The following is a 27,455-nucleotide window of genomic DNA, read 5'->3' as shown; positions in this document are numbered from 1 at the left end:
AGAGTCTCCTCTGATAACCTGTGAAAGAAGAAGGGGAGTGACAAACTCTGCCCTGAGGTAGAAGGTTTCCCTTCTCTGATATTTGAGGATGCAGAGCCTGGCTAAGCTATGAAACTCCAGCTGTGGAATAGCTAGGACACCTCTGCTTGTAGTCTGGGGAAAACAGAAGTTGTGAAATCCTGCCCTGATGAAGACAAGGGAAGTTTTTTTCAGGCCAGGCCAGACAGGACCAAGACCAGGCTACAGAAAGAGCTTACAGATATACAACAGGTTCATTTATTAGAATTATAGTTTGTTACTGTTGTAAGACTTTTTTTCAAAGTAAAAATCTCTGAAATAAATGTTATTATTTATATTCTCTCAAATACATTTTTCTTCTGTATCTTATATATTTGTATGTATAATTATATTTACAGATGCAAATCTACTGCTACAATGGAGATGAATTTACAAATTTTGAGGAAGCAGTTAAAAGAAGTGGGAAGTTAAGAGCTTTATCAATTTTGTTTGAGGTAAACATTTTTATACCTATGACACTAACTTTGCTTTGAGTTATAGCAAATATCCAAAATCAAGCTAACTAGTTCTTTTGCATGATAAATTGCATTAAAATATGTTTATTGGGGGTGAACTAATAGAGATTTTTTGGGCCAATACCAATGGCTCACTTTTAACAACTCATATCAGCCAATACCTATCCAATTGCTGATATGAGGCCTGGTGACATGGAGAGCAGTGTTGGGCTGATAAATCTGTTGTGGGGGAAGGGATGGGGGGAGGGAAGGTGCCCATGGTGAGGGAGGGAGTGGGGCTGGGGCAATGGCAGGCACTGAACAACTGGGGTGGGGCAGGGCACAGGACAGAGCCATGAGTAGCTTGTCCAGGGACACCAGGGGAGCACCCTGGTAGACCCTGGGAGAGGCAGGGGTGCCCTTGGATCTGTGCATGGGTGAAGGCAAGCTGCCACTGAGGGCTGGAGCTGGGTGTGGTGCCAGGCTCTTCCCAGCAGGGATCTAGGCCAGAGCTGTGCTTGGGACAGGTGGCAGCAGTCCTGGGAGAGGGGTTACAGGGGGGGAGGGGGCTGCAGCCACCCCAAAATCCACCGTAGCCCTGCTCCCAAAACCAGCACTTCCCACCCAATGTGCAGCCCTGGCCCAGCCCCACCCACGATGGGAAGAGCCAGGCACCACCCCCAGACCTCAGTGGCAGCTTGCCTTCACATGTGCGCAGATCCAAGGGCAGCCCCGCCTCTCCCAGGGTGCCCCCCTGGGGATTTGGTGAGGAAGACTAAAGCAGCACTGGAGCTTAGGTTAGCTTCTGGGATTAAGGATAACAAAAAGTCCTTCTTCAAGTATATAGGTAGCAAGAAGAAGTCTCAGGGTAACACTGGACTCCTACGAGGCAGGGCAGGGCAGTTGGTGACAGACGCGCGAGAGAAGGCAGAACTCTTCAGCAAGTTCTTTGCCTCCATGTTCCTGTCTGCTGACAATGGGGTGCTCTCGGGTGATAGCGTAGAGAGGCCCAAGAAGGATGCGAGTCCCCTGACTGTTAGTTCAGACCTAGTTAAGAATTACCTGGAGGGCTTAGGTGTGTCCAAGTCGGCGGGCCTGGATGACCTACATCCGCGGGTGCCGAGGGATTGGCTGGTGTCATTGCAGAGCCATTGGCACAGCTGTTTGAGGACTCCTGGTGCTCAGGCCAAGTCCCTGAGAACTGGAAAAGCGCCAATGTGGTCCCTATTTTCAAGAAGGGGAGGAAGGAAGAGCCTGGCAACTACAGGCCAGTCAGTCTCACTTCTATCCTGGGGAAGGTCTTTGAAAAAATTATCAAGGGCCACATTTGTGAGAGCCCTGCAGGGGAAGTGATGTTGAGGGGTAACCAGCATGGGTTTGTGCAAGGCTGATCCTGCCTGACTAACCTGGTCTCTTTCTATGATCAAGTAACAAAGAGCTTAGTTGGGAAGGAGGAAGTCAATGTCATCTTTTGGACTTCCAGAAGGCCTTCGACACAGTGTCCCACCCAATTCTGGTGGGCAAGCTGAGGGACTGTGGCATCGACGAATGCACAGTCACATGGGTGGCAAACTGGCTTCAGGGGTGAACCCAGACGGTGGTGGTGGACAGGTCGATGTCAACCTGGGAGGGTGTGGGCAGCAGAGTCCCCCAGGGCTCAGTCCTTGGGCCGATGCTGTTCAACTTCTTCATTAGCAACCTGGACAAGGGTGTGGAGAGCACCCTGTTCAAGTTCACTGATGACACCAAACTGTGGGGTAAAGTGAATACACCGGCAGGCAAGAACCGCATCCAGGCAGATCTGGATAGGTTAGAGAAGTGGGCAGATCTGAACAGGATGCGGCTCAACAAGGACAAGTGCAGGGTGCTGCACCTGGGGAGAGGGAACCGGCATTATGGTTATAGGTTAAGGGCTGACCCTCTCGGCAGGACAGGGGTGGAGAGGGATCTTGGAGTCAGGATTGACTCCAGGATGAATAGGAGTCACCAATGTGATGAAGCAATAGGCAGCCGCACCCTGTCATACATCAACAGGGGCATCACTAACAAGTCCAGAGAGGTCTTGCTTCCCCTCTATGCAGTGCTGGTCAGGCCGCAGCTGGAGTACTGTGTCCAGTTCTGGGAGTTGCACTTCAACAGGGACTTGGAGAACCTGGAGAGGGTCCAGAGGAGGCCACTCGTATGGTTGAGGGCCTCCATAGCCAGCCCTATGAGGAGAGGCTAAGGGACCTGAATCTGTTCAGTCTCCGCAAGAGGAGACTAAGGGGGGATCTTGTGGCTGCCTACAACCTTATCAGGGGCTAGCAGCAGGGACTCGGGGAAAGTCTGTTCACCAGGGCCCACCTTGGAGTCGCCAGGAACAATGGCCACAAGCTGAGGGAGGATAGATTTAGGTTGGATATTAGGAAGAACTACTTCACTGTAAGGGTGGCCAGAGCCTGGAATAGACTTCCCAGAGTGGTGGTGCTCTCACCTTCCCTGGGAATCTTCAAGAAGAGAGTGGATAGGCACCTGGCTGGGGTCTTATGACCCCTGCCACCCCCAGGGCTCCTTCTTGCCCATGGCAGGGGGTCAGACTAGATGATCTGTCTAGGTCCCTTCCAACTCATTGATTCTATGATAAAAAAAACATTTGTCAAACATGTTTGGTTGATCTTCTTTGAATCATCTGTAGTCATTTGAAGTAAATTATAACTTTCAGTTCTTTTGTGAATCACAATTTTAAAATAAATTATTCAATCTCTCTTTAACAGATTGTTCCTGAAGATAATCTGGATTATGAAGCAATCATTAAAGGAGTAGACAGTGTTAGTCGTTTTGGTGAGGTTTTCTTCCAGCATTTTTATTCATTAGGGCAAATTCAGCTTTTGAATTCATATGTAAATGTTAGTGGCACAGTTGTGAATCATTAAACTCACAAAGCTGGATTTGATCGATTGTTGTTAAAAAAAAAAAATACACACACCCAATTGTATAACAAATTTGTTGTACTTCCACAAATTAATATTTGAAAAAAGGAAAAAGAGCTCAAGTCACAAACTGGATACATATAACTTTTTTCAAGTATATGGAATCAAATGTTTAGTTTGCAACAAATTTTTAATGAAAATCAGAGAGATGTAACTATAAAACTGAAGGCTAATGTACAGTAGAGGAAATAATTATGAATTGATATTTGTTGAGAAGGGGAAGTTTTTAAATGCTGTACTAAACATAGTAATAATGACACACAACGAATTAAATAGATATGGGTTAAGTTTTTATCCAGGATAGCATCAAAAAGGACTGGTGGTATTTTGAATCCACACAGACATCAGTTCATAGAAGCGTTTGTTTTCCCAAAGCTGTAAAATTTTCCCATTGGAAGAAATCGGTATAATTTCTGATAGTTCCTCTTGCAGTTTCCTGTTGCTGCCATAAACATACATCTCACTTCTCTGGATTGACTCTAAATAAGCTCTTCCTTATCCGAGCCCCTGATTCATCAAAGTACTGGGTCATATAATAATCCACCAAATAGTTGTGTGTATCCCTATTTGTGTTACTGGGTTATGTCCATTTTCTATAGGATCCCAGAACATTCAAATGAACTGGAATGTTCATCCTGTCTCTCCCAGTCTTTGATATAGAGGTATACAAAAGGGGGGTATTGTTCACAAGGCAATCTTCACCTCCTTCTTTGGAACAGTGTTCCTCAAGCTGCCCTTCTTATTTACTATCTCAAGCAAGTTTGCTCCCCAGAAAGGATTCTTCTCTAGGCTAGATGAAATGCAGTGTGTGTATTAAAATGTTTGACCTGATAAAGAATGTCTTGCTTTTGAAAGCTTGTCTAACTCTATCCCCAGTTGATCCATTAGAAGATACCACCCTAAGAATATCACCCTTGCCTCTCTATATTAAAAATATAATGTTTCCCCAGACTCTAGTCAAGCCATACACCTTTTTCAGTATCCTCTTTCCCTTACACAGAGTAAGACTTGTTGAGATACTGAACAACCTGACTAGGGCTAAGTACAGACAGTCAAAAAACCTGAGGCTGAATCAATTAAATCTTTGCAGGTTAGTCTAAGCTGCATAGATTGAACTGATAAGCAAGTGAACAGACATTCCCTTTTGATTCCGGAAATGCAGCCACATGCCTGCAGTGGCCCAGGCCAGAAGCCAGGGGGTGCTAGAGAATACTTCCCTGGTCAACTGGAGCAGATGGCTTGGGTCAAGGTTAGCCCGCTCACCCTGTGAAGGCAGGGTTTGTAGAGGATGTGCAAAGCATGCTGGGATACTAGGGACTTTATGTTAACTTGAATCTCGTGAGGATCTGGGACAGAGGTTCAATAAACTTATTTAACCTAAATCAGTTAAGTCTGATGCTGCATCCATCCAGGTTTATCGTAAAACAGTTTTGGCTGTTATGAAAGCAGTTTATGTGTACTGAACTTCTGTTGTGACAGAGATATAAACTAGTTTCTGATCACTTAAACCAATTTATGTCTAACTTCTGTTCCTATCCTATGAGTTTAGTACATGTTAAACATGCAATACTTTATGGGACAAGGTCCATGATATTGTTTCTCTAAGCATGCTGTTGAAATGAAAACAGGAGACCTGAATTTTTTATTCAACCTCAATTTTCCACCATGGCTCTTTAGATTCTTCTGCTGAACAAGAATAATTCTTATTATCGGATTTTTGTTTAAAGTTGAGTGCAAAGGGTCCAGTCTTTCATTTTTAAAGCATCCTTTCTCAAAGCTTATCTAATTTGGAAGCTCCATGTTTGTTTTATTCATCTTTTATTTAATTTTTTAACAATCTGAATATAAATAATATTTTTCAGGAAAACAGGCTGCTTTAGAGCCATTTGTTTTGCTGAACCTTCTGCCGAATTCAACAGACAAATATTATACTTATAATGGATCACTGTCAACTCCTCCCTGCTCAGAGACAGTTGAATGGATTGTGTTTAAAGATACCATAGGAATTTCTGAAAGCCAGGTAATTCATTTAACCCATGAAAAAGAAATAATTATTCTTATGTTTAAAGAAAATGAATTTGATAAATATATCAAATGATAAAAGTGCATGGCATTGATTTCCAGCCTTCACAGCCTAGTGCTTCATTTATCCAGCTTTTAATTTGTACATGCAGCAATTAAAAACCTGTTTGTGTTAACATTTTTTTTTTTTAGTTAAGGACTATATTCTGAGCCTGTGCCAGGGAGTAAAAACTTGTCCTATACCTCTGTAACCTCAGCTATGGTATAGCAGAATGGGAAAAGCTGCTTGAATGTTTCTCTTAGTAAGAGAAGGGTAGAGAATGAGCAGAGCTTTGGCTCCATCAGGGGGTTAGTTGAGTTGGCATAGGAAAACTAATAATTTACTAGTCATGGAGGGATTCAGTAAACTACCAGCCTGTAAGGCAAGAAGGAAGTACTGGGATAATTGTAACCTAGAGGTATATCTCTGAATTGCAATGCCTCCTGGAATTACTACTACTCTGGGACAGTTTAGGTACCACCCTTTCCTTAAGGTTATAGTTTATTTCAGACTCTAGCTAATTTTCCAGACTTTTTATAGGAGTTACCCTTTTTTCCCTTTAGTTGGCTGTATTTTGTGAAGTCCTTACAATGCAGCAGTCTGGCTATGTCATGCTTATGGATTACCTACAAAACAACTTTAGAAAGCAACAGTATAAGTTCTCTGGGCAGGTGTTTTCTTCATACACTGGACAAGAAGAAATTCATGAAGCAGGTATTTACTGAATGATTACTTTATGGGTTATAAAGCTATTCTAAGTACAGACATTAACCCTAAGAATGACATGCATATTAGGGGTGCGCGAAACGGGCCGTATTCGATCCTGATTCAGCCCGAATCGGGGACAGTGATTTGATTCAGATCACTGTCCCAATTCGATTCAGCCAAATCCAAATCTGAAGATTCGATGCTGAATCACTGATTTGGCCATAGACACAGCTGTAAATGTTTTTTCTACATACCTCGAGCTACCAGGTGCAGCTTGTGAATACTGTGATGCTGGGGTGGATGGAGTGTCCCACAGGAGCGCCCGCCCCTCCCCACCGTGTGCTTGGCAGTGACCTGGGGGCACCACTGTGCACCCCCGGCTTGGCAATCAGCCACGGGGCAACCCCGGGTGCTCCCTCAGATGCAGAAGGCACCAGTCGCCTAGCCAGGGGGACACAGGGTGAATCCTGTGCACTCCCCAACAGACCCAGAAGTGGACTGGAATTGCTTCTGGTCCACTTCCAGGTCTGCTGCCGAGTGCGCTGGGGACCCCCCACTGCACTCCTGTGGGATGCTCCATCCACCCTAGCATCTTAGCATTCACGAGCCACCTGGTACCTTGAGGTATATAGAAAAAACATTTAATGCTGTGTCTATGTCTGAATCATCAAATCTTTCAGAATCAATTCAGAGGGTTCCAATTTGATTTGGAGAGATTAAAGGGTCTCCTGATTCAGTTTGGATTTGGAGATTCAGCTACCAAATTGGGCCAAATTTCCTTGAATCAGCGACCGAAGCTTTGCACAGCCCTAATGTGTATTTTAACTTGAAATAGAAAAAAAGCCACAAGCTTTATTTTTGCTTATAAATCATGTTATAGTTTTGTCTTTTACTTTGAAAAAACACTAATTACTCATAAATCATGCTGAATTAAATAATGAAATTCTTGCAACAACAGAAAACATGTACTGAGACCACATCAGTTATTATCTGTTTCTCCATGAATGTGTGCTTTAAGACTGAACAGTGTAGCTATTTCAAAGACTAAAAGGGGACTTCATTTTCAATGCATATTTAGTTCTTAATTGTGTCATGTAGACGTATATCCAATACAACTAGAGTAAACCTCCAAACTTATTTTACTTAGCCTACTAAGCAACTGTAAGATGTATACAATATCAAAAATCAGATTTCATTTTCTATAACCTCACTGATATCAATATAAACTACATTATGTAATGGAAAGCAAAATCTTGCTGAAGCACTACAAAAAGTATGTTTAAAAAAACCCTCAAAGCATGTCTGACATACAGCGACAGGAACAAGCTTCATGTAAAGCACAGCACTTTCATTCAAAGACATGACCACCAATGAGGATGTCTTTTGTGTAATAGCCTAGAGCACTAACCCAGGAGGCAGAGGAGCTGTTGCTACTGCTGCTTGCACCTACTTCTTATCTGACAGTCTAGAGCAGGACTATCCAAGTACTGAGCGGGCAGGACCTCATCCTTCATAAGCCACACCTGCAAAGCCCCCAGCTCCCTGGACCTCATGTTGCACAGGCCTGCCACTGATGCCATGCTCCCTCCTCCACACCCCCATCCCCGCCAAAAAGCTTCACTATACCATGCCAGGCCATGCCATGCCAGGCAGGTGCCCCCTAGCTTGTTGCATTGTACTACATACACACTAGGGTTGGCATGTGTCCATATATATGTAAACACTAAAAAAAAAAAAGGGTAAGAATGCTTGTATGTAAAGTCCAGAAAAAAGGAGCTGTCTACAATAAAATAAAACAAAAAAACCCTAAGAAAACATAAACTTGACTGAAGACCTGTCATCAGAATGAGGCTGGGTGCAAGAAATGTCGAGGGACACCCTGTTGGGAGCTCTCCTTTAGGGCTTTGTGGCCCATGGGAGGTGCCACAGTCGCCTTCCCAACAGACTTGGTTAGGTGGTAGCTCCACTGCACTGGTTTACTAGTGACTGAGACTGTTAACTATGTGGGATTCACCAAATACTTAATGGTTCAGATTTTCTCTAAGGTTTGTGTTTATCCATGTTTTCCTGTCATAAACCCTGTTTTGGTTGATCGTTGTTTGTGAGTAGGGAAGTTTGTTCACTTTAGAACACCTGGTTAAAATTTACTTTCCCAAGTTTCTGGGTGGGGGCTTGAGCCAGATTTAGTAAGCTGATGTTAAACTTCTATATTTGAACCTAGTCCTTGTTATTGCTGTCCAGGGGCTGTAAAACGATGTCAATAAAAATGTATGTCATTTAAAAGTTTGGTTGCCAGTAAGAAGTTTGCAGATTTTCAGTAAAAAAAATAAAATAAAATTCTTAGATTGGACACCCTGGTGGTCACCCTGCCAAGCTGCCAAGCTGTGGGCCACGCAGGGCCGAGAGCAGACAGCTAGAGCCAGAGGATAGAGGGGAGCCTGGAGACTGTGACAGAAGCAGCTGCAGCAGCAAGAGCCAGAATATGTTGGGAATGGTGCCTGGGTGGGAACCTGCAGGTTGCGATTTAACCCCTCACGATCCGCATGCAGTCTGCCGGCTGCAAAGTAGATAGCTCTGGTCTAGAGAGCAGAGAATTAACCCAGGAAATAACCTATATACATTATATTCCCTTCTTAGCCTGAGAGATTCAAACCCATGTCTTCTACTTCCTAGGAAAGCACTGTAACAGCCAACCTAAAAGCAAGGTTAGTGTGGGTAAGCTCTCCACCCCTCCACAGCCAGGAGTGTGCAGGTTGTGATTCTGTGAAAACAGCAAACACAGGAAGGAGCTTGACTCTGTAATTCATTGACCATCTTGGAGCAGGGAGACCTGGTCCCTGCTACCAGGATTGCTTGTATATTTTGCATTAAATAGTCTTTGTGTAGAAAGTGTAAACCTTTGGGAGGTAACCTTTGACTATACTGTCATTCTCCCACTTTTTCTCTCTTTCTGGCTTCATCAGTTTTCTGTTCCTTGCTCTACAGAGACTCAGCTTCATCAGAACTGTGGAGAGTACCTCCCTGTCTCTGTGCACAATCCAGGTGCACATAACTGGTTTCTTGCCCTTAGCCTGGGAGTTAGGATACTCCAGGAGGTGGGTTGTGTGAACATCAGACTGCAAAGGGCATAGATACCAGGTCTTCTGCTTCCTGGGTGAATGTGCTAATGTCTAGGAAACTCACTAACCATGTGTTTAAAAAAAATGATTGAGTCTTCTATTTTTAAAATACAGTTAGGACTATTTAGGCACCCATGTCTGGGAGAAAGTTTTCAGCTGGGAATCCTGATTTTACAAAATTATCTCAGTGAGTGCTGCAGGGAGGTACCTCTGTCCCAGATATGGGTAGGATTTCAGCACACACCCTCTTCAATGTTTCTTATTGCCTCTTTGAAGGGTCCACTCTGGCAACATGTTGTCTATTGTGATCCTATTCCTAGATGCCTAACTCTTTCTGCGTACTGTATTTTAGTACTGTAGTTTTATTTGTATTAATATTTCCACCTGATTCTATGCTGAAGGGCTCTGTGCTTGGAATTTTCCTTTAAGTCAGCAACTGTTGGGTATTCAGACCTACCAGACTGAGTCACATACATGGGACATTAGTTGCACTGAAATATTGCTGTATAGGGTGGACTTACAGCCTCATTAGTAGTTAATCAAATGAAGCTTCAGTTCTGAGCTGTGCTTTGTACTTCTCATAAATATCTGAAAATCATTGTTCTGGGAGCTGAAATTTCTCATACTTAGTGTCAACCAAGAAATTAATTTTTATCAGAAAGCTTCATAAGAATGTATTAAGCTGTGTTTGATTACTTGAAACATAGGGATAGGACTATGGAAAGAATTTTAGATTTGTTAGAATTGAGCTTGAGTTATTAAATATACTGCTGTGTAGAAGTATCAGATTTTTGCACACTTTGATACTTTTATATGAAAACCATGCAGTCAGCCTTAGTTGGAGAAATTTGATTTGGAAAATAGCTAAAATTATCCCTTCCCAAGAGAAATTTGAAGGTGAGCTCAGAGTGGTATCTCTTCCTTTCTATTTTAGGGTCCCATGGTGTCAGCCATGGTGAGGGCTTCTCACTCCTGTGGGTTCTTGTAATGGATCCACAGAGAAAGAATGTCATGGACAAGGGATCCCATGTCCCTGGAGACAAAAGCTGTCTGCATTGGTGGCACTCCTTCCTATTTTGATTAACTGGCCTCCATCTTCCTTTGATAGCATTGCTACCAATGACTGGTCCCTGAAATTCACTAGCGTCAGCATAAAATCAAAGGGAGTTAATGTGAATGTGATCTGTGTCACCCCTATGTAGATGTCCACATAGGAAAACAGGGACTAGACAGGAGATTGTGCTGCAGAGTGAGCCTCTGTTTTCCAGTACTTACCATACCTGAAAGCCTTCTGTGCCAACTCTTAGTAATGTGTGGGTTTACACAGATGAAGGTTAATACTACAGAGGAGATTGGCATCCAGCCACTTCCCCTTCTTGACAAGCAGAAGATCTATTACCAGAATCTCTTCTGTAAACATATATGGAGAAAATGTTCCAGCCTACAGTTAGTAGAGCCTCTTTACACTCTCATTAATATCAGTGTAAACTGGGAATAACTTCAGTCCTACTAATGGTTAATTATTTTGTACTGAGTATCCAAAAGGCCTGACTGCTGTGCCATTAAAATTTCATACATAATACTGCATGTGTATAAGTTTTACTATAGTTTACAGGTTCAAGGTAGTACAATAGACTTTTTCACATTTGGCTGATAGTTTTGTATAACACAGAGCAAAGCATCTTTAATCTACTGAGTGTGAGAAAAATATATTCTGGACTTCATTTCACTATGGGAACAAACACATTTAATATTTGTTTCAAAAGTAGATACTTAAAGTAAATAATTGTACATTAAGCATGCTGCTCTAGACAAAAAGAAGAGACAAACAGGCAGTAGTAAAAGTCCAAGTACTCCTTCTCTGTACATATTTCACAATAAAACCTGAAGTGTAAACTGTCCATAATAATAGCAAATGGCTTTATATTCCTGATGGACCACAGTTAGCTTCCTTCAATATAACAGTTAGTTGGCCACATTTACATGAGCAATGGATTGTGCAGTTGTTACTGCACAGTCATTTAGTATTTGTGCAAAGCCACATACTAAATTACTGCGCAGTAACCGGTGTTACTGTGCAGTACTGTCACCACACATTTTTTTCCCCGATGCTACTGCATAGAAGCAATGAGCTACTGTGCAGTAGCTTGTTACTACTGCGGAGTACAGTCACTGCACAGCTAGTGCCCAGCAATGCTACCGCGCTATAGTGTCTCATGTAGACATGTCCTTTATATCTAAAATTATGTTCACCTGAGTTCTTGAAGGTACAGTATTTGAGGAACATTAACATTTGTTACTAAAGATACTTACAGAAGAGTTTTAAAATGTTATATATAACAAGTGAAACAAGAAAAGCTAAATCCGATGTATAAACAGACTCACATTTTGTATGTGCTATAACTGAGTTGTCATAGCTTACTTCCCCTTAATTGACACAAGAAAACCTAGAGCTGTGAAACATATTGACTCGTTACTACACAGCAGCAGCATGGCTGGGCACAAACCATGACATGGTGGTACTGCACAGTAAGCATCACTAGGCAGCTGTGCCAGGATGCTGCTGCACAGTCATGCTGGTTACTGCTCAGTCGTTTAGTACTTGGTCATGCATGTACTAAATGACTGTGCAGTAACAACTGGCCAGTCAGCATCTCATACAGACATGGCCACTGAGATACCCATTTGAAAAGTTACATTATATTGACTTGCAGACAAAATCTTGTCTATCACAACCATGCAGTTGATCCAGTAAAAGATGCACTCAAAAACATTCTTGCCTCTTACAATATTATACTAAGAAAGTTAGAGTCCAAACTTTCTCCTGTTTGAGTAAGTACAAAATCTCACTTTATTATTCTTAGTAATACAGACTGTTTGTTAAACAGAGTAGAATATTCTTATAGGGACTAATTGGTTGCTAGTCATGGAAAATAAGCTTTCTGTTGCATTATAAACTTGGTTCAGGAATTGGTTATCAAGAATTTTCACACTGCTACTCCAACTCCAAACCCTTGTCCTTGGAAGAACTATATTTTAGATGTGAGAGGTATTTCATTTTCCAGGCCTGCACAGTGTTACATGTAATATTGTTATGTGGCATACTTCTCCTAATCTCCTTTAAACACTAATCTTAACAAGGCCATGCTTCAGACTCTAACTCATAAAGCTTTCAAGGAAACTTTAGTCCTTTATCTGCACAAGTTCAAATAACATGAAAATCTATTTATAAAACCATCAGCTGTTGTTCTTAAAAATGTGAAAATAATGTTGACAGACCGAGCTGATTTTATAACATTTCAGCAAGTATAATCAGATCCAACAGTGCCTGTAGGTATATGTAAAAATATAACTCTTGGAAATCTCACCTGGCTTCAGTAAAGATATAAAAATTTGCCTGTAGATTTTTTTTCCATTTTCAACCTGTTGAGAATCAGGGCAGCCCTTGAAGAATGCCAGTTCTTCATTTAATCTCCTTTTTTGACCACAGTAAATAAAGCAATTTTTCTGTTGCAAAGAATTCAGAAGGACAACACCAGGTCAGAATGTTTTTAATGATACAGATTCCTATTTGAAATCTCTGGGTTTATACTGTAAATTGTTTCCAAGCTAGCAGTGCTGACACTATGAGGCACCCCATGGCACCCTTTAAAGGATTTCAAGGCACCCTAGTGCCCTGATTGAGAATCTCTGCTCTATCATAACATTCTTTTAAACTCATATTATATTTTCCTTTGAATTGGAGCTGCATAAAGTTTAAAATTCCTTTGACATATTTCATGCAGATACTGGGCCATAGACTAGTATTTTTATAATAATTATATTACTGCAGTGATATAGTGCTTTCTAAGACTATCACAGAAAGCAGCGAGTAGACTCATCCACTTTGTGTTAATTGTTTTTCAGGTACTTAAAGGTAGGATTACAGACACCTAAATCCACTTAGATGCTTAATGGGTGGAATAGGATCTGGTTCCATGTAATTTTTTTTAGGGGTCTGAAAATGAAAGAACGTTGAAGGCTACTGGTCTAAACTGTATGAGTCTATGGAGGTCTCTGGACTTCTGACCCGATTCATCTGATCTCATTGACCAGGTTAAGTAGAATTTCTTGCTCTTACCGAACCTGTCGCTCTCAGGGTCACTAGCTGTGCAACATGAGAGAACATAAGTAGACCTACTTACTGTTGAACACTACATTAGAAGATTTAAAGTAATGATTTAAACTTTAGCAGTGGTATATACAGTTGTCACTAGTAGCAATGCTATGGCCGCAACTTGCTGTAAGACTACCTAAGAAGAGCTAGCCACTGATAACATTTAAGACTGCCAAAACTCTTGTCATTGCTTCCTCTCCTTCTCACCATGGACAGACTCTATATTCCCAAGTAAATAGAAAGGTATGTTAGTTCTTTCCCACACATCCAGGTAAACAGAAATAGCCTATTGCTTTCTATACATTGACAGCTCTGCAATATTGCTCATGTCCTTGTCTAAGTTACTTTGTCTAACTAAACCGTGTTTCCTGCACTCTGAAAGAAGCAGAAGTGTAGGAGACATAGGCTAAATTACTGACAGTGACCACTGAAAAGCCTATGACTTCTTTTGAATGTCTTATATCTTCACTCTATAACCTAATTGTGAATACCTGTGCTGTTATTTGAGACACAGAGACTTCCAATAGATATGTAAATTTTAATAAGCATTTTTCCTTATGACTGACAGATTTGGGAACTACCTTCATTAAAGATGGTCTAGAAGGATTCTCAAAAAAACAGAGACTTAATAAGCAAAAGCCTGGAGCCAGTGTAGGCATTGATTCTGACCCCTTCTCCCCCAGCTTGTCTTCCCATTACTGAACAGACTTTACTGAGAAGCCAAAAGAACAGAGCAGTAGAGTGAGTAAAACAGCACTGGAAAAGGGGAGGAATGTGGGAGAAGAAGACCAGAGACGGATGTTAAGGGAAAGGGACAGAAAGATGGAGAAGCACAAAGTCAAATAAATGAATAAGCTGAATACTAACCAGAAGTCAAATAAATGAATAAGCTGAATACTAACCAACAGTGTGCCCTTGTTGCCTAGAAGGCTAATGGCATACTGGGCTGCATTTGTTGCCAGCAGATCAAGGGAAGGGGTTATTCCCCTCTATTTAGCACTGGTGAGGCCACATCTGCAGTACTATATCCAAGTTTGGGCCCCCACTACAGAAAGGGCATGAACAATTTGGAAAGAATCCAGCAGAGGGAAACAAAAATGATTAGGCGGCTAGGGCCCATGATTTAGGAGAAGAGGCTGGGGGGATTGGGCTGATTTAGTGTCCAGAAGAGAAGACTGAGAGGGGATTTAATAACAACCTTCAACTACAAGAAGGGTAGCTACAGAGGATAGAGCTAGACTGTTCTTAGCAGCGGCAGATAACAAAACAAGGAGCAATGGTCTCAAGTTGCAGCAAGGGAAGTTTAGGTTACATATTAGAAAAAACTCTCTCACTAGTACCATGGGAACAGGTTACCCAGAGATGTTGTAGAATCTCCATCCTTAGAGACTTTTAAGACCCAAGCCTTGGCTGAGATGATATAGTTGGAGGTGCTTTGAGCAGGGGGTTGGAATACATGACTTCCTGACATCCCTCTCACCTGTAATTTTCTATGATTCTAACAATGTGGCTTCACATCTTTGGAGTTGGAACAAGATGCCTTTACTGTTCACATTACTACAAACTGGGAGGTGTAGAGAGTCTTTATACTTAAAACTGTCTCCACCCTGGGGGACACTATTTCACTTTGTATGCAGCCTTCAGCTACCTGAAGGGTGGTTCCAAAGAGGATGGAGCTAGTGGTGGCAGATGACAGAACAAGGAGCAACAATCTCTAGTTGCAGTAAGGAAAGTTTAGGTTGGATATTGGGACAAATTTTCTCACTAGAAGGGTAGTAAAACACTGGAACAGGTTACCCAGAGAGGTGGTGGAATCACCATCGTTGGAGGTTTTTAAGACCGAGCTAAACAGTACCTTGGCTGTGATGCTCTAGTTGGGGATGGTCCTGCTTTGTGAGGGGGTTGGACTAGATGATCTCCTGAGATCCCTTCCAGCCCTAACTTCCTATGATTCTATAATTTAGGTGGATAAATAGTGGGTAAAGAGAAGTAGGAAGTGATTGGAGGTTGTTGTGAAGGTAAAGAAGAATGTATATAGGGAATATAGTAAGTAAAGGAACCTGGATCAAGGCAAAAAGACTACAGACAGAGAGAGATCTGTATCCTGTTAGAAAAAAATATAAAAAGTTAGGAAAAAGCAAAGAGAACAGTCAGATACACACACAGAGCTAGAAAATATTTTAGAGAAAATCTTTTAATTATAAAAGAAATTTTCCCCCCAATTAAATTTTCTCTCAATTAAACTGAGGGAAAACATAATCTAGAGATTAGAGAAAAAGATACATTATGCTATGAACAAACTGTGGAGTGTAAGTATAGAATAGGAAAAAAGGAAGACAGGGAAATAGAGGAGGTTTATTATTTTTAAACAAAATTACTTTGGATAATCTTGGTTATATTTTATTTTTTTAAAGAGTTTTAAAAGTTATTTGAAAACACAAGGCACAAGGAAAATGTTAAAAAACACCTTAGAGGTTGCACTTTCTCCCTTGTGGTTTACTATGACCAGAGCAAAAAAGAGTGTAAGTGTAGTTAAAGCATATTGATTCCCTTCTGCCATCTGGTGGACATGTACTGAAATAGCAACAATATGCATTTAATAGAATTAAAAGTGGTTTGAAAAAACAATTTAATGTGATTATTATTTATTTAGTAGATTTATATCCTACTATATCCAAAAGGGTCAACCCACGGACAAGAAACAAGAATAGATGCACCAAACAACACCCTAGTGAAGAAAGAAAAAAGTTTCGGGCTTATAAAGTTAAACAGATACATCCCCATTTCTGAATAATAACATTTGAAAATAGGAATTGAATTAGTCATTTGAGAATAAACAGTGAGTTAAGATTACATGTGTTATATTACAACCAAAGGAATAGACTCTCAAAAGAAATTATCGCATCACTGTAGATCTGAAACATGGGAACTGACACGAAGATAGATTTCAGAATAATTTACAACAATCTGCAATGTATTGTGAGCTCAGAAGAATACAATTTTAGTCATCATCTTTGTTTTGTTTCTTTATGTAAATAAAATATTTAGTAGTTTTCCAACAATTCATTATAGAGTAGAAATTTGATCTTCTAAGAGAGTGCATAATTTTGAGTGCCCTCTTGTGTTCAAAGGCAGTTTGCAAAGTTAATTAAAAGATCCAAGTTAGATTTTCATTCCTGTGAAAATTTCAGTTTTGTCCTCAAAAGGTTTGGTATCAAAGTATGCTCTGAATTTTTATTATAAACTTTAAGAAACTGTAAGAGATTCTCTCTTAACCTTTTAAGTCAGTGGTTCTCAAAACTAACCACTCACAGCTGACCGGGATGTGCTAAACAGTCAGCAGCTGATCCATGGATCACCCTAACCATCTCTCCCTTTTTCAATGAAAAGTTTGATGGTAGAGTCACATAGTGGTCTACAGCAGGTTCTGAGCTATTGCTCTAAACTGAGAACTACTGATCTATATACTTAGCTTATTTATTAATATATCACATGCACCTTTTCCCCCAAAAATTACCTGCCAAAATTAGGGTGTATGACTTAATCAGAGAGGCTGATTTCTGCATTGGAATGGAAGCATAAATATTCTGGAATGGGACTGTGCTTCACTCCCATTTCTCTGGCCAGCATATAGCAGGCGTGGAGTCCACTCTATAGTATCAGAGCTAGTTTTAGTCTTCTTGTGACCATGACTGAAAAAAAAAAGTGATTTTTCATACCGAAACAAAGCATGTGTCTTATTTTGGGGGGTGTCATATGCAAAAAAACCACAGCGTTTTAGATTATTTTAGATTATTTTTCCTTATATCCTTGGATTTCATTTAAATAGACTGTGTTGCTTTAAATATACATTTTCTATATGTTTCTCTAAATAAGGGATACAAACTTAATCCCTTGTATCAAATGGTAAATCTTAACAAGATTTGAATCAGTTAAGAAATACCTGCATTTTTCATAGCCATTTAGTTATGCATGAATTGAAAACTTTCCAGCAGTAATTGTTTTAAACATTTGGTAGCTGAAATGAGGTAATAGAAATGATATAATAAGTGAAATAATAGAATGAGTAACACAGCCGTTCATTACATACTAAAATTTTAAAGAAAATTGTTAAACTGAAGGCAGCTACCAACAATGAAAAATTCAATTCTAATGGCAAGAGTCATAGAAAATAACAAGCAGCTGAAAACTGTCTTGTCAAGAGAAACATTAAGTCACATTTACTTAGTTGGAAGTTTTAGAGCTAGACTGAGCTCCCATGAAAATAAATGAGGTGACTTCTCCTGGTGCAAGTATTGGAGAGTGCCTGTACACGAGCAGACTCAATTAACTGAGTCTGCTAGAGTGTGGTAATTACTAGGGCTGTGCAAAGCTTTGGTCCTTTATTTGATTCAGTGGAGATTCAGCCTGATTTAGTGGCTGAATCTCTGAATCCGAATCAAATCAGAGGACCCTTTAATCTCTCCGAATCAAATGGGAATCCTCCAAAATCGATGTGGAGAGATTCAGAGAGATTCAGAGATTTGGACATAGACACAGCTTTAAATGTTTTTTCTGCATACCTCTAGGTAGCAGGGGTTTGTGAGTGCTGCGATGCTGGGGTGCATGGAGTGTCCCACAGAAGACAGGGGGCTCCCCAGCATACCCAGAAGTGGACCAGAAGCACTTCCGGGTCCATCGGGGAGCATGCTGGGCCCCCACCCCCCACACTACCCCAGCTCAGTGACTGGTGTCTCCTGGGTCTGGGAGGGGCACCTGCACTTCAACATTGCAGCGATCATAAGCCACGCCTGCTACCTCCAGGTATCTACAAAAAACTTTCAAAGCTGTGTCTATGTCCGAATTGCTGGTTTTCTGAATCAGCATTGAATTTTCAGATTTGGATTTGAACTAATCGAATCAGAGACAGTGATCCAAATCAACAAGTCGAATCACTGTCTCTGATTTGGGCCAAATCCCAATCTAAAAGGCCCCCATCACACACCCCTAGTAATTACTGCACTCCAGCAGCCTCCAGCATCTTGTATATCAGTGTCCCCGCACTTCAAAATGGCAGCAGGGGCACTTTAGCTAAAGATTATTTGACAAGCTTTAGGTAAAGCTCCCCCACTACCATTTTGAAGTGCAGGGGGACACTACACCTCCCTCCCACACACACACACTCCCAGAGCACATGTATAAACTCCTGGAGAGACCGACTAGGGGCCATGCTCTTCTTGACCTGCTGCTCACAAACAGGGAATAATTGGTGGGGGATGTAGAAGCAGATGGGAACTTGAGCATCAGTTACCACTAGATGATTGAGTTCAGGATCCTGACAAAAAGAAAAAAGGAGAGCAGAGTATGGACCCTGGACTGCAGAAAAGCAGACTTTGACTCCTTCAGGGAACTGATCAGCAGGATCATCTGGGAGGCCAGTCTAATGGGAAAAGGAGTCCAGGAGAGCTGGTTATATTTTAAAGAAACCTTACTGAGGGCTCAGGAACAAACCATCCTGATGTGCAGGAAGAATAGCAAATATGGCACAGAACTCTTTGGTGAGCTGAAACAGAAAGGAAGCTTACAAGAAGTGGAAGCTTGGACAAACAACTTGGGAGGAATATAAGAATATTGCTCAGGCATACAGGGATGAGTTCAGGAAAAACAAAGCACAATTGGAGTTGAAGGTAGCAAGGGCCTTGACGGTTAACAAGAAGGGCTTCTACATTTATGTCAGGAACAAGAGGAAAAAGTCAGGGAAAGTGTGGGTCCCTTATTAAATGGGGGATGCAACCTAGTGACAGATGAGAAGGAATAGACTGAAGTACTTAATGTAATGCCTTTTTTACCTTGGGCTTCACAGGCTCCCAGACTACTACACTGGGCAACACAATTTAAGAAGCAGGTGAGCAGCTCTCAGTGGTGAAAGAACAGGTTAGGGACTATTTAGAAAAGCTGGACATGTACAAGTCCATGGGGCCAGATGCAATGCATCTAAGGGTGCTGAGGCAGTTAGCTGATATGATTGCAGAACCACTTACTATCGTCTTTGACAAGTCATTGGGGGAGGTCTGGGACAATTGGAAAAGGGTAAATATAGTGCCCATCTTTAAGAAAGGGAAGAGGGAGGATCCAGGGAACTACAGACCAGTCAGCGTCAGCTCAGTCTCTGAAAAAATCATAGAGCAGGACCTCAAGGAATCTATTTCCAAGCACTTGGAGGACAACAGGCTGATTCAAAACAGTGAGTATGGAGTTACAAAGGGCAAGTGATGCCTGACCAACCTGATTGCCATCTATGATGAGATGACTGGTTCTGCTGATGTGGGGAAAGCAGTGGCTGTGATGTACCTTGATTTTATCAAGGCTTTTGATACTGTCTCCTATAGCGTTCTTGCAAACAAGTTAAGGAAGCATGGGTTCTATGAGTGGACTGTAGATGGATAGAAAGCTGTCTGGATTGTCAGGTTTAACAGGTAGTGATAAATGCTTCAAGGTCTAATTGGCAGCCAGTATCAAATGGAGTGCCCCCGGGGTCAGTTCTGGACTGAACAGTTTTGTTCAGTATCTTCATTAATGCTCTGGAAGATGGGATGGAGTACACCCTCAGTAAGTTCATGGATGACACTATAAGAGGGGGCCTTGTCAGGGCCAATCTACCAATGCCCCACCCACGTGTTCTGGGCCAACCACCTGCCTTCTTGCCCAGCACACCTTGATGACATTTAATTAAGTTGTTAATAAGTGGGAGGCTGCCCATTTCTTGCCCCAATACCAGGGAGTGCTATCTGCGGCTCCATTCCTCCCCTACACCACAGCCCAAGCCTCACAGATGGCATCCACTGTTTTTAATGTCACTGGCCCCCACTCTGGGACCCAGAATCCTCCCATCCAGACCCCTACAAGATCCCTCCACTCAGGCAGCCTACTCTGCCTTCATTCTGGGCTGCCTAGCTCCCTGATCTGTTCCCCCTTATGGGTGTGATCCCCCTGAGACCTCTGGCTACACAGGCCCAGGCCTCGTCTTCAGGCCAGTTGGAACCCTAGGGCCTCAGCTTTGGGCATCCCTTGCAGTGGGCCCCTGGCCCTTACACCCTTCTGGTCCTGGCCCCAGCATTGACTAGTCGGGATTTCAAGGCAGGTTTCTAAAACTATAACCCCACTTTCTCTTCTGGGTTCACCTTCTGGACCCTACTAGCAGGTAACCCACCCGGTTGTGGGAGCTGGGGTTATTAAGGCACCCCGACCTGCCTTTCACTGGCCTGGAATTTCCTGGGGGCTCCCATGCCACAGAGTCCCACCAGGCCACCCACTCCCAGCGGGGTGCAGTTTTAGGTCATGCCCAGGACCAGGAGCCTCCAAGCCATCCCCTACAGCTCCTGCCCTTACCTCCAGGGTGATACATGAAGCCTTGCAGCCAAGCAATGTTGCTGCCTGACCCTCCAGCAGTGGACTGTTCTGTTTATGTAGGTGGCCAGAGATCTAAAATGGCCACTGCAATCAAGCACCTGCTGGCTGCTTGGCGGAGTCCTTAAAGTGGCAGGCACCAACAATGGCTGCTGCAGACACCAAGCTGGGAGGAGTAGTAGATATCCTGGAGGGTAGGGCTAGGATTCAGAGGGCATGTCTATATATGTGCTTTAATGCTCATTAGTCAATTTTAATGCACATTAAAGCATCACTAAACCATGCTATTTAGTTAATGAGCATTGAAATAGACTAATGTGCATTAAGGGTCACTTAAAAACCATTCTCTTTAGTTAATGCATATTAAGACAGACTAATGCGCATTTTCCTAGTACCCCAGGGCACCTATACACATGATGGACCTTTGCTCCAATGTGTGCTTATTAGAACATGTTGGAACAGACTCAATTAATGCGAGTCTCCTGGAGTGTGCTAATTAGTGTACTCCAGCAGCCTCTGCATCATGTATATTCAGCATCCCCACATTTCAAAATGGTGTTGGAGGAACTTAAACTAAAACTCATTTGACAAGCTTTAGTTAAAAGCACCCCCACTGCTATTTTGAAGTGTGGGACACTGAATGCATGTGATACTGCAGGTGCTTTAATTAGAGCAGTTCTCAGAGCTGCTCCAATTAAGGTCACGCCCCCCCCAGAGCATGTGTATAGTCACCCTCACAATTGAGATACTAGATTTAATGTGCATTAACTAAAGTGTGTTAATGCACACTTCTACTAATGTAGAAGCACCCAGAGTGACCTAGACAAGTTGGAGGATTGGGCCAAAAGAAATCTCATGAGGTTCAACAAAGATAGGTGCAAAGTTCTACATTTAGGACAGAAGAATCCCATGCACTGCTACAGGTTTGGGACCAACTGGCTAAGCAGCAGCTCTGCAGAAAAAGATCTGGGGGTTACAGTGAACAATAAGCTGAACAGTCAACAGTGTGCCTTGTTGCCAAGAAGACTGACCTGTATTAGTAGGAGTGTTGCCATCAGATTCAGGGAAGTAATTATTCCCCTCTATTCAGCACTGGTGAGGCCACATTTGGAGCATTGTGTCCAGTTTTGGAACCCCCCACTACAGAAAGGATATGGACAAATTGGAGAGAGTCTAGCAGAGGGCAATAAAATGGTTTGGGGACTGGGGCACATGACTTATGAGGAGAGGCTGAGGGAACTGGGCTTATTTAATCTAGAGAAGACTGAGGTGGAATTTGATAGCAACCTTTAACTAGCTAAAAGGTTTTTTCAAAGAGGATGGAGCCTAGACTGTTCTTAGTGGTGACAGATGACAGAACAAGGAGCAATGGTCTCAAGTTGCAGCAAGGGGAGTTTAAGTCAGATATTAGGAAAGACTTTCATACTCAGAAGGTAGTAAAGTACTGGAATGGATTACCTAGAGAGGTGGTGAACTCTCCATCTTTGGAGGTTTTTAAAGCCTGGCTTGACAAAGCCCTGGCTGGAACTATCTAGTTGGGGATTGTCCTGCTTTGAGCAGGGGGTTGGACTAGATGACCTCCTGAGGTCCCTTCCAATCCTGCTTTTCTATGATTCTGCAATTCTAGGACTTGTACTGACTTCTGTGGGATGTGAATTAGCCCTTCAGTACTTGGAATTAGTGATGCTATTTATTAAAATGATGCTGTTGCTGTTGTTATTGCTATTGTTATTATTTTAAGTTTGCAGCTCAGAACCAGAAAATGTCCAAGCTGATCCAAAGAACTATACTAGCCTACTTGTTACCTGGGATCGACCTCGAGTTGTGTATGACACCATGATTGACAGATTTGCTGTCTTTTATCAGCAATTGGATGGAGAAGACCAAACTAAGCATGAGTTTCTGACAGATGGGTATCAAGACTTGGTAACTAACCTCTTCAAGTTTCATACAAAGTGTGGGTAGTGAAGCATTCACAAAGAATTATGCTGGGTGATTAAATGATGTCACAGAGCTTATTCATTGAAAATTAATTTGTTTGGGTGCTGCTCAGAGAAACTCCACTTCTCTCCTTGATTATGGAGCCTCGGAGACAAATTTAAAAAAAACCCCAACCTGTGTGGGGGAGAGCTGTCATCACTGAGGTAGTATGGCTTCCTTAAACTTCTGTTCTTTTTTCTCTGTCGAACCAACTAAAGAGTGCTGTGCTATCAGGCTCCAATCTTACTGATCATGTGGTTCTTTCTCCATACGGTGAAGAGCCTGCCCCATTGATCAGTAATGTATAGAATGACATACATAGGCAAATAATAAAAGATTCAGTATCTGAACAATTATACCGGAGAGACTACTATGAATATTGATTGATTTGTAATTTGATGGTGCTTTACCAATATAAAAAATCACTCCCTTTGAAGAGCCATACACTGAACAAAAAATAGCAGTCTATAACTAGTATTCAGCATAGAAAAATGTGCTCTGTCCAGTTATTCAGTATTCTCCATTAGGACATTTCACAGGATCTAGTTTTAAAGGGGGTTTTTGCCTGTTTTTCTCACCAAAATGTAAAAGTCACATATTAGAATATACTGGAACTGTTTCTCATTGGTTCATGTAAGAAAACAACAATTTTAGGAAAAGATTTTAGGAATCAAACTTTTTTTAATTTGCTGGAAATTCCCATTTATATTCTTAACCATTACTTTTCTTTTAGGGAGCTATTCTAAATAATCTGCTGCCCAATACAAGTTACGTTCTTCAGATAGTTGCTATTTGCTCTAATGGTCTATTTGGAAAATACAGTGACCAAGTCATTGTTGATACTCCTCCAGATGGTCCAGGTAAGTGTTCTCTTGAACCTAATTCTTTTTCTGATAAAATGTATTAGGAGAAATAGTTTGCTTGCAAACCAGTTGAAATGCTTAACTACCCAAATGCTATTAAATTAAATTTCAAAATCATTTGTGTTAACCATAAATTTAGTTAATGAGACTTTTTGTTACTCATTTTCTATCATTGAGTATGTAATTCTCCATTCATTTTAAACTTTAAATAACACCATCTGTAAAGTTAATTTTTATTGTTGTTTTTTTAGCTCTAAAAATATTCTGAAGGAGTTGCACATTATTTCAGATCATATTTGAAATTATTTCAGTTTGAAACTTTTTAATTTATGGTTTCAGCATACTTCTGCTTCCAAACTTGAATACACTTAGTAAAAATGTAAAGCAAAAAATTAAAAAGATAATACAATTTTAAAATATGTATCTCAATTGATTTTGAAATTTTATTACATATGAGCACTTGGAGTTTGATTTAAAACACAGGGTGGTGGAATTCCCTTGCTTCTTAATGTTGAATCATGATGATCAAAAATGCTAACAATTCTCTTGTTGATTTCAAAGCCAGATTTAACTCTTCTGCTTGTAAGTTAATCACTGGTAATTTTCTACCACAACAGAGAACCTTTACATTTATGGCCATCAGCTTGGGCCTTTCGTGTGGACTGATCATAAGTAAAGCTATAATTTTTTCATGGGAGCTATGGAAACAACAACGAATATGAAAAAAAATAACTGACTCTCCTGATGCAATTCCAAGGAAGTAGTGTTCCCACTATAGGAGTGCATTCAGTTTAGTTGTTGTAGGCACAGAGCAAGTATGATATGTAACTTTCCTATAAATATTAATTTTCTTCTTGGAGAGCTGCTGAAAAATGTACTAAAAGTTACCTAGACACAATTGTAGCCTTAGTCATAAGAACAGGCCATCATGGTCTTCAGTATGTTCAAGCATACCTCAGTTTTGCTTATCATCATATTCATTCTTTTTGTAAAAGTATGTATTATGTAAATCTGAATCTGTGTACTTCCAAGAAAGTCAGTGAAGTTAGCACGATATGCCTAGGAACCCTATATGAGCTCTTTTGGTTTCTGTTTATGATGTAGATTGTGTGAAAGTAATTATATCTAAGCATAAGATAACACATTGTTATATGGGGTGTTTAGAGGTTAAAAGACACAAGCTTTAAAGACACAGCTTCAAACCCAGAAGACTACTATGGCAGCTACCATTGGCTGCTGTAATGTAAACCAGAGACTGAGGGTTTGAGAGCAGGTTCAGCCTCAGAGCAGGCTCACCAGCATCTTTCTGGGCTTGTCTGCAGGAGATGCTACTGCACAATCGCTACTGTGCATTTATTTAGTACCTGTATTACCAAGTACTAAATAAATGCACAGTAACTGGAGTTACTACACAATAGCGGTGGCAAATGTCTTTTAATTGAAGCTACAGCACAATAGCCTAAAAATGCTGTGTAGTAGCGTATTAGCACTGTCCATGCTGTGATGCACTGCTGTGCGGTATTAGTCTGCTACTGTGCAGTCAGCAACTTGTGTAGACATGCCCTCTGTGTACAGACCATGGGCCTGGTTGAGCAGGGCATGCATGTGGTATGCTCAAGTCATTGTGGCTGGAATGCACCACAACTGCTGCAGTGCGTACAGATCTTAAGAGACTAGTCAAGATTTTACCCTATAGTTTTTTTCTGTTTGTTTTTTAATATTGTTTAGAACTAAAGAATCTTGAAGTGCTTTACCTATACATATAAAAATATATTGGATAGATTTTCAAAACCAGCTAGAAGATATAACCACACAACTATTTTTGAAATTAATGAAAATTGTGTAGCTAACTGCCCTACCCATCTTTAAGAACATTTCAATTATTTGCTTTTGGAAGTGGCTCCTGAATGATAATCTAAATACATTTATTAACTTTTTAAGATAATATTTTTTATAATTGTGAAAGCTTTGAAGTACTTCTGCTATACTTTATTGGTACGTATATGCTTCAGCTGACACAGGAAGTGAACCTAAACATGTATCCTCGAATTTTTCTATATAAGCATGTCAACCGGAGTTTATCATAAAAAAGCAAGATATAGCACTGAAACACTTGTTCCTTATACAGCATCTCATACTGACAGCAGTTCTTTGTAACTTCTTTATAATTGATATTAAGTATATATTAAATGCTTCCCCAAGGGGAGGGTGGCTTATAATGCTGTTTCTGTTGATAATGTGGAAAATCTAAGTGTTTCATTTAAAGGTCTTAAAGTATTTTTACGTGTATTCTTACAATATCATTTATTGTGTATCGTGGCCTGCAACTGAGAATAATTTATTGGGTGAAAAATATCCTAAAATTATAGAATAGGTTGGTTTAAGAACATGCTTAAAAGTTAAAATGTTAAAAAATATTTTAGGCCCAGATCTTATTTTCACCCAAAACAACTAAGACTGGATGGCTGCTTCCCTCAAATTTATGTTAAGGCTTAAGAAAGCAATCCTGTTCTGCATCTATGATGCCTAGTAGGGCTGTGCAAAGCTTTGGGTGCTGATTCAATTTGGAGGAGATTCAGCCTGATTCGATGGCCAAATCTCCAAATCCAAATCAAATCAGGAGACCAATGAAATGGTCCGAATTGATTCAAAGCTCTCCAAATCAATTCAGAAAAGATTCAGAGAGCTTGGGAGATTCGGGCAGTCCCCACTGGCTACCGTAGGGAGCTGGACCTGGACTCTGTGCTATTAAGTAGAGGGTGGTGGAGGGAAGGCTGGAGAAGCGGGGAGGGAACCATGGGATTGACCCTTACCAGGCCCCATCCTCTATCTGCTCCCCCAGCCCCCCTGAGTGCCCCCTGACCCGCGCCTGCTGTCCCAGCCCTGCCCAGCCCCAGCTCCTGTTTGTTTAAAAAAAAGCTACTACTCACCAGCTGCTGCCAGGCAGGGGGGTGATCCACACTGCCCCACACTGCCTGGGGGGCTCTGTCACCAGCCCCATGACCCCCGCCTGTTCTCCCAGCCCCCTCCATGGCTGCCCTGCCCACCCCAGCTCCTGACTCTTTAAAAAAAAAAAAAAAAGCCCGAACTCATTGGATGCTGCAACAGCCTTGGGCCTTCTGGGGACTCATGGCAGAGCCCCCACCATCCAGCACGAGGCAGTGGGGGGTAGTGGGGATTGCATTCCTGCCTGGCAGGAGCTGATGAGTTTGGGGCTTTTTTTTTTTTAAGAGCCGGGAGCTGGGCTGGGCGGGGCAGCCATGGGGGAGGCTGGGAGAGTGGGGGTTAGGGGGTTATGTAAGAGCCCCCCATATGGCATGGGGCAGTGGGGGACAGTAGGAATTGTCCCTCTGCCTAGCAGCAGCTGGTGAATGGGGGCTTTTTTTTTTAAGAGCTGAGAGCTGGGACTGGGAGAGCAGGCGGGAGATTGGGGGCTTGTGACAGAGCCCCACCACACAGCATGGGGCAGCAGTGATCGCTTCCTGCCTGGCAGCAGCTGGTGAGTTCCAGGCTTTTCTTTTCAAAGAGCCAGGAGCTGATGCCATCTGGGGCAGCTGGTGGGAGATGGGGCCAATTCAGAGATTCAGCCGACTTGGTGGCGGGCAAATCTCTGAATCAGATTCAGTCGAACTGATTTGGGACAGTGATTCTGATCACCAAATCGAATCACTGTCCCCCAAATCAGCTGAATCCAAATCTG

At 41.7% G+C, this 27,455-nt stretch overlaps 1 protein-coding gene across 4 annotated transcripts in view; it reads left to right on the top strand.

Annotated features, from left to right (window-relative positions):
* PTPRZ1 (protein tyrosine phosphatase receptor type Z1) overlaps positions 1-27,455 on the top strand; it is a 304,343-nt gene that overhangs the window by 200,001 nt on the left and 76,887 nt on the right. For all 4 annotated transcript variants that reach the window (XM_090042193.1, XM_090042195.1, XM_090042194.1 and 1 more), the window contains exons 5-10: positions 417-512; positions 3,266-3,332; positions 5,344-5,501; positions 6,107-6,257; positions 22,654-22,838; positions 23,626-23,752. In XM_090042193.1, the coding sequence (XP_089898319.1) occupies positions 417-512; positions 3,266-3,332; positions 5,344-5,501; positions 6,107-6,257; positions 22,654-22,838; positions 23,626-23,752 (784 nt within the window). The remainder of the gene's footprint in view (positions 1-416; positions 513-3,265; positions 3,333-5,343; positions 5,502-6,106; positions 6,258-22,653; positions 22,839-23,625; positions 23,753-27,455) is intronic.

Source organism: Crocodylus siamensis, chromosome 4, assembly GCF_052110815.1.
Source record: "Crocodylus siamensis isolate JL-2025a chromosome 4, ASM5211081v1, whole genome shotgun sequence".
Lineage (NCBI taxonomy): Eukaryota > Metazoa > Chordata > Crocodylia > Crocodylidae > Crocodylus > Crocodylus siamensis.
This window is presented reverse-complemented; position numbering and strand designations above follow the sequence as displayed.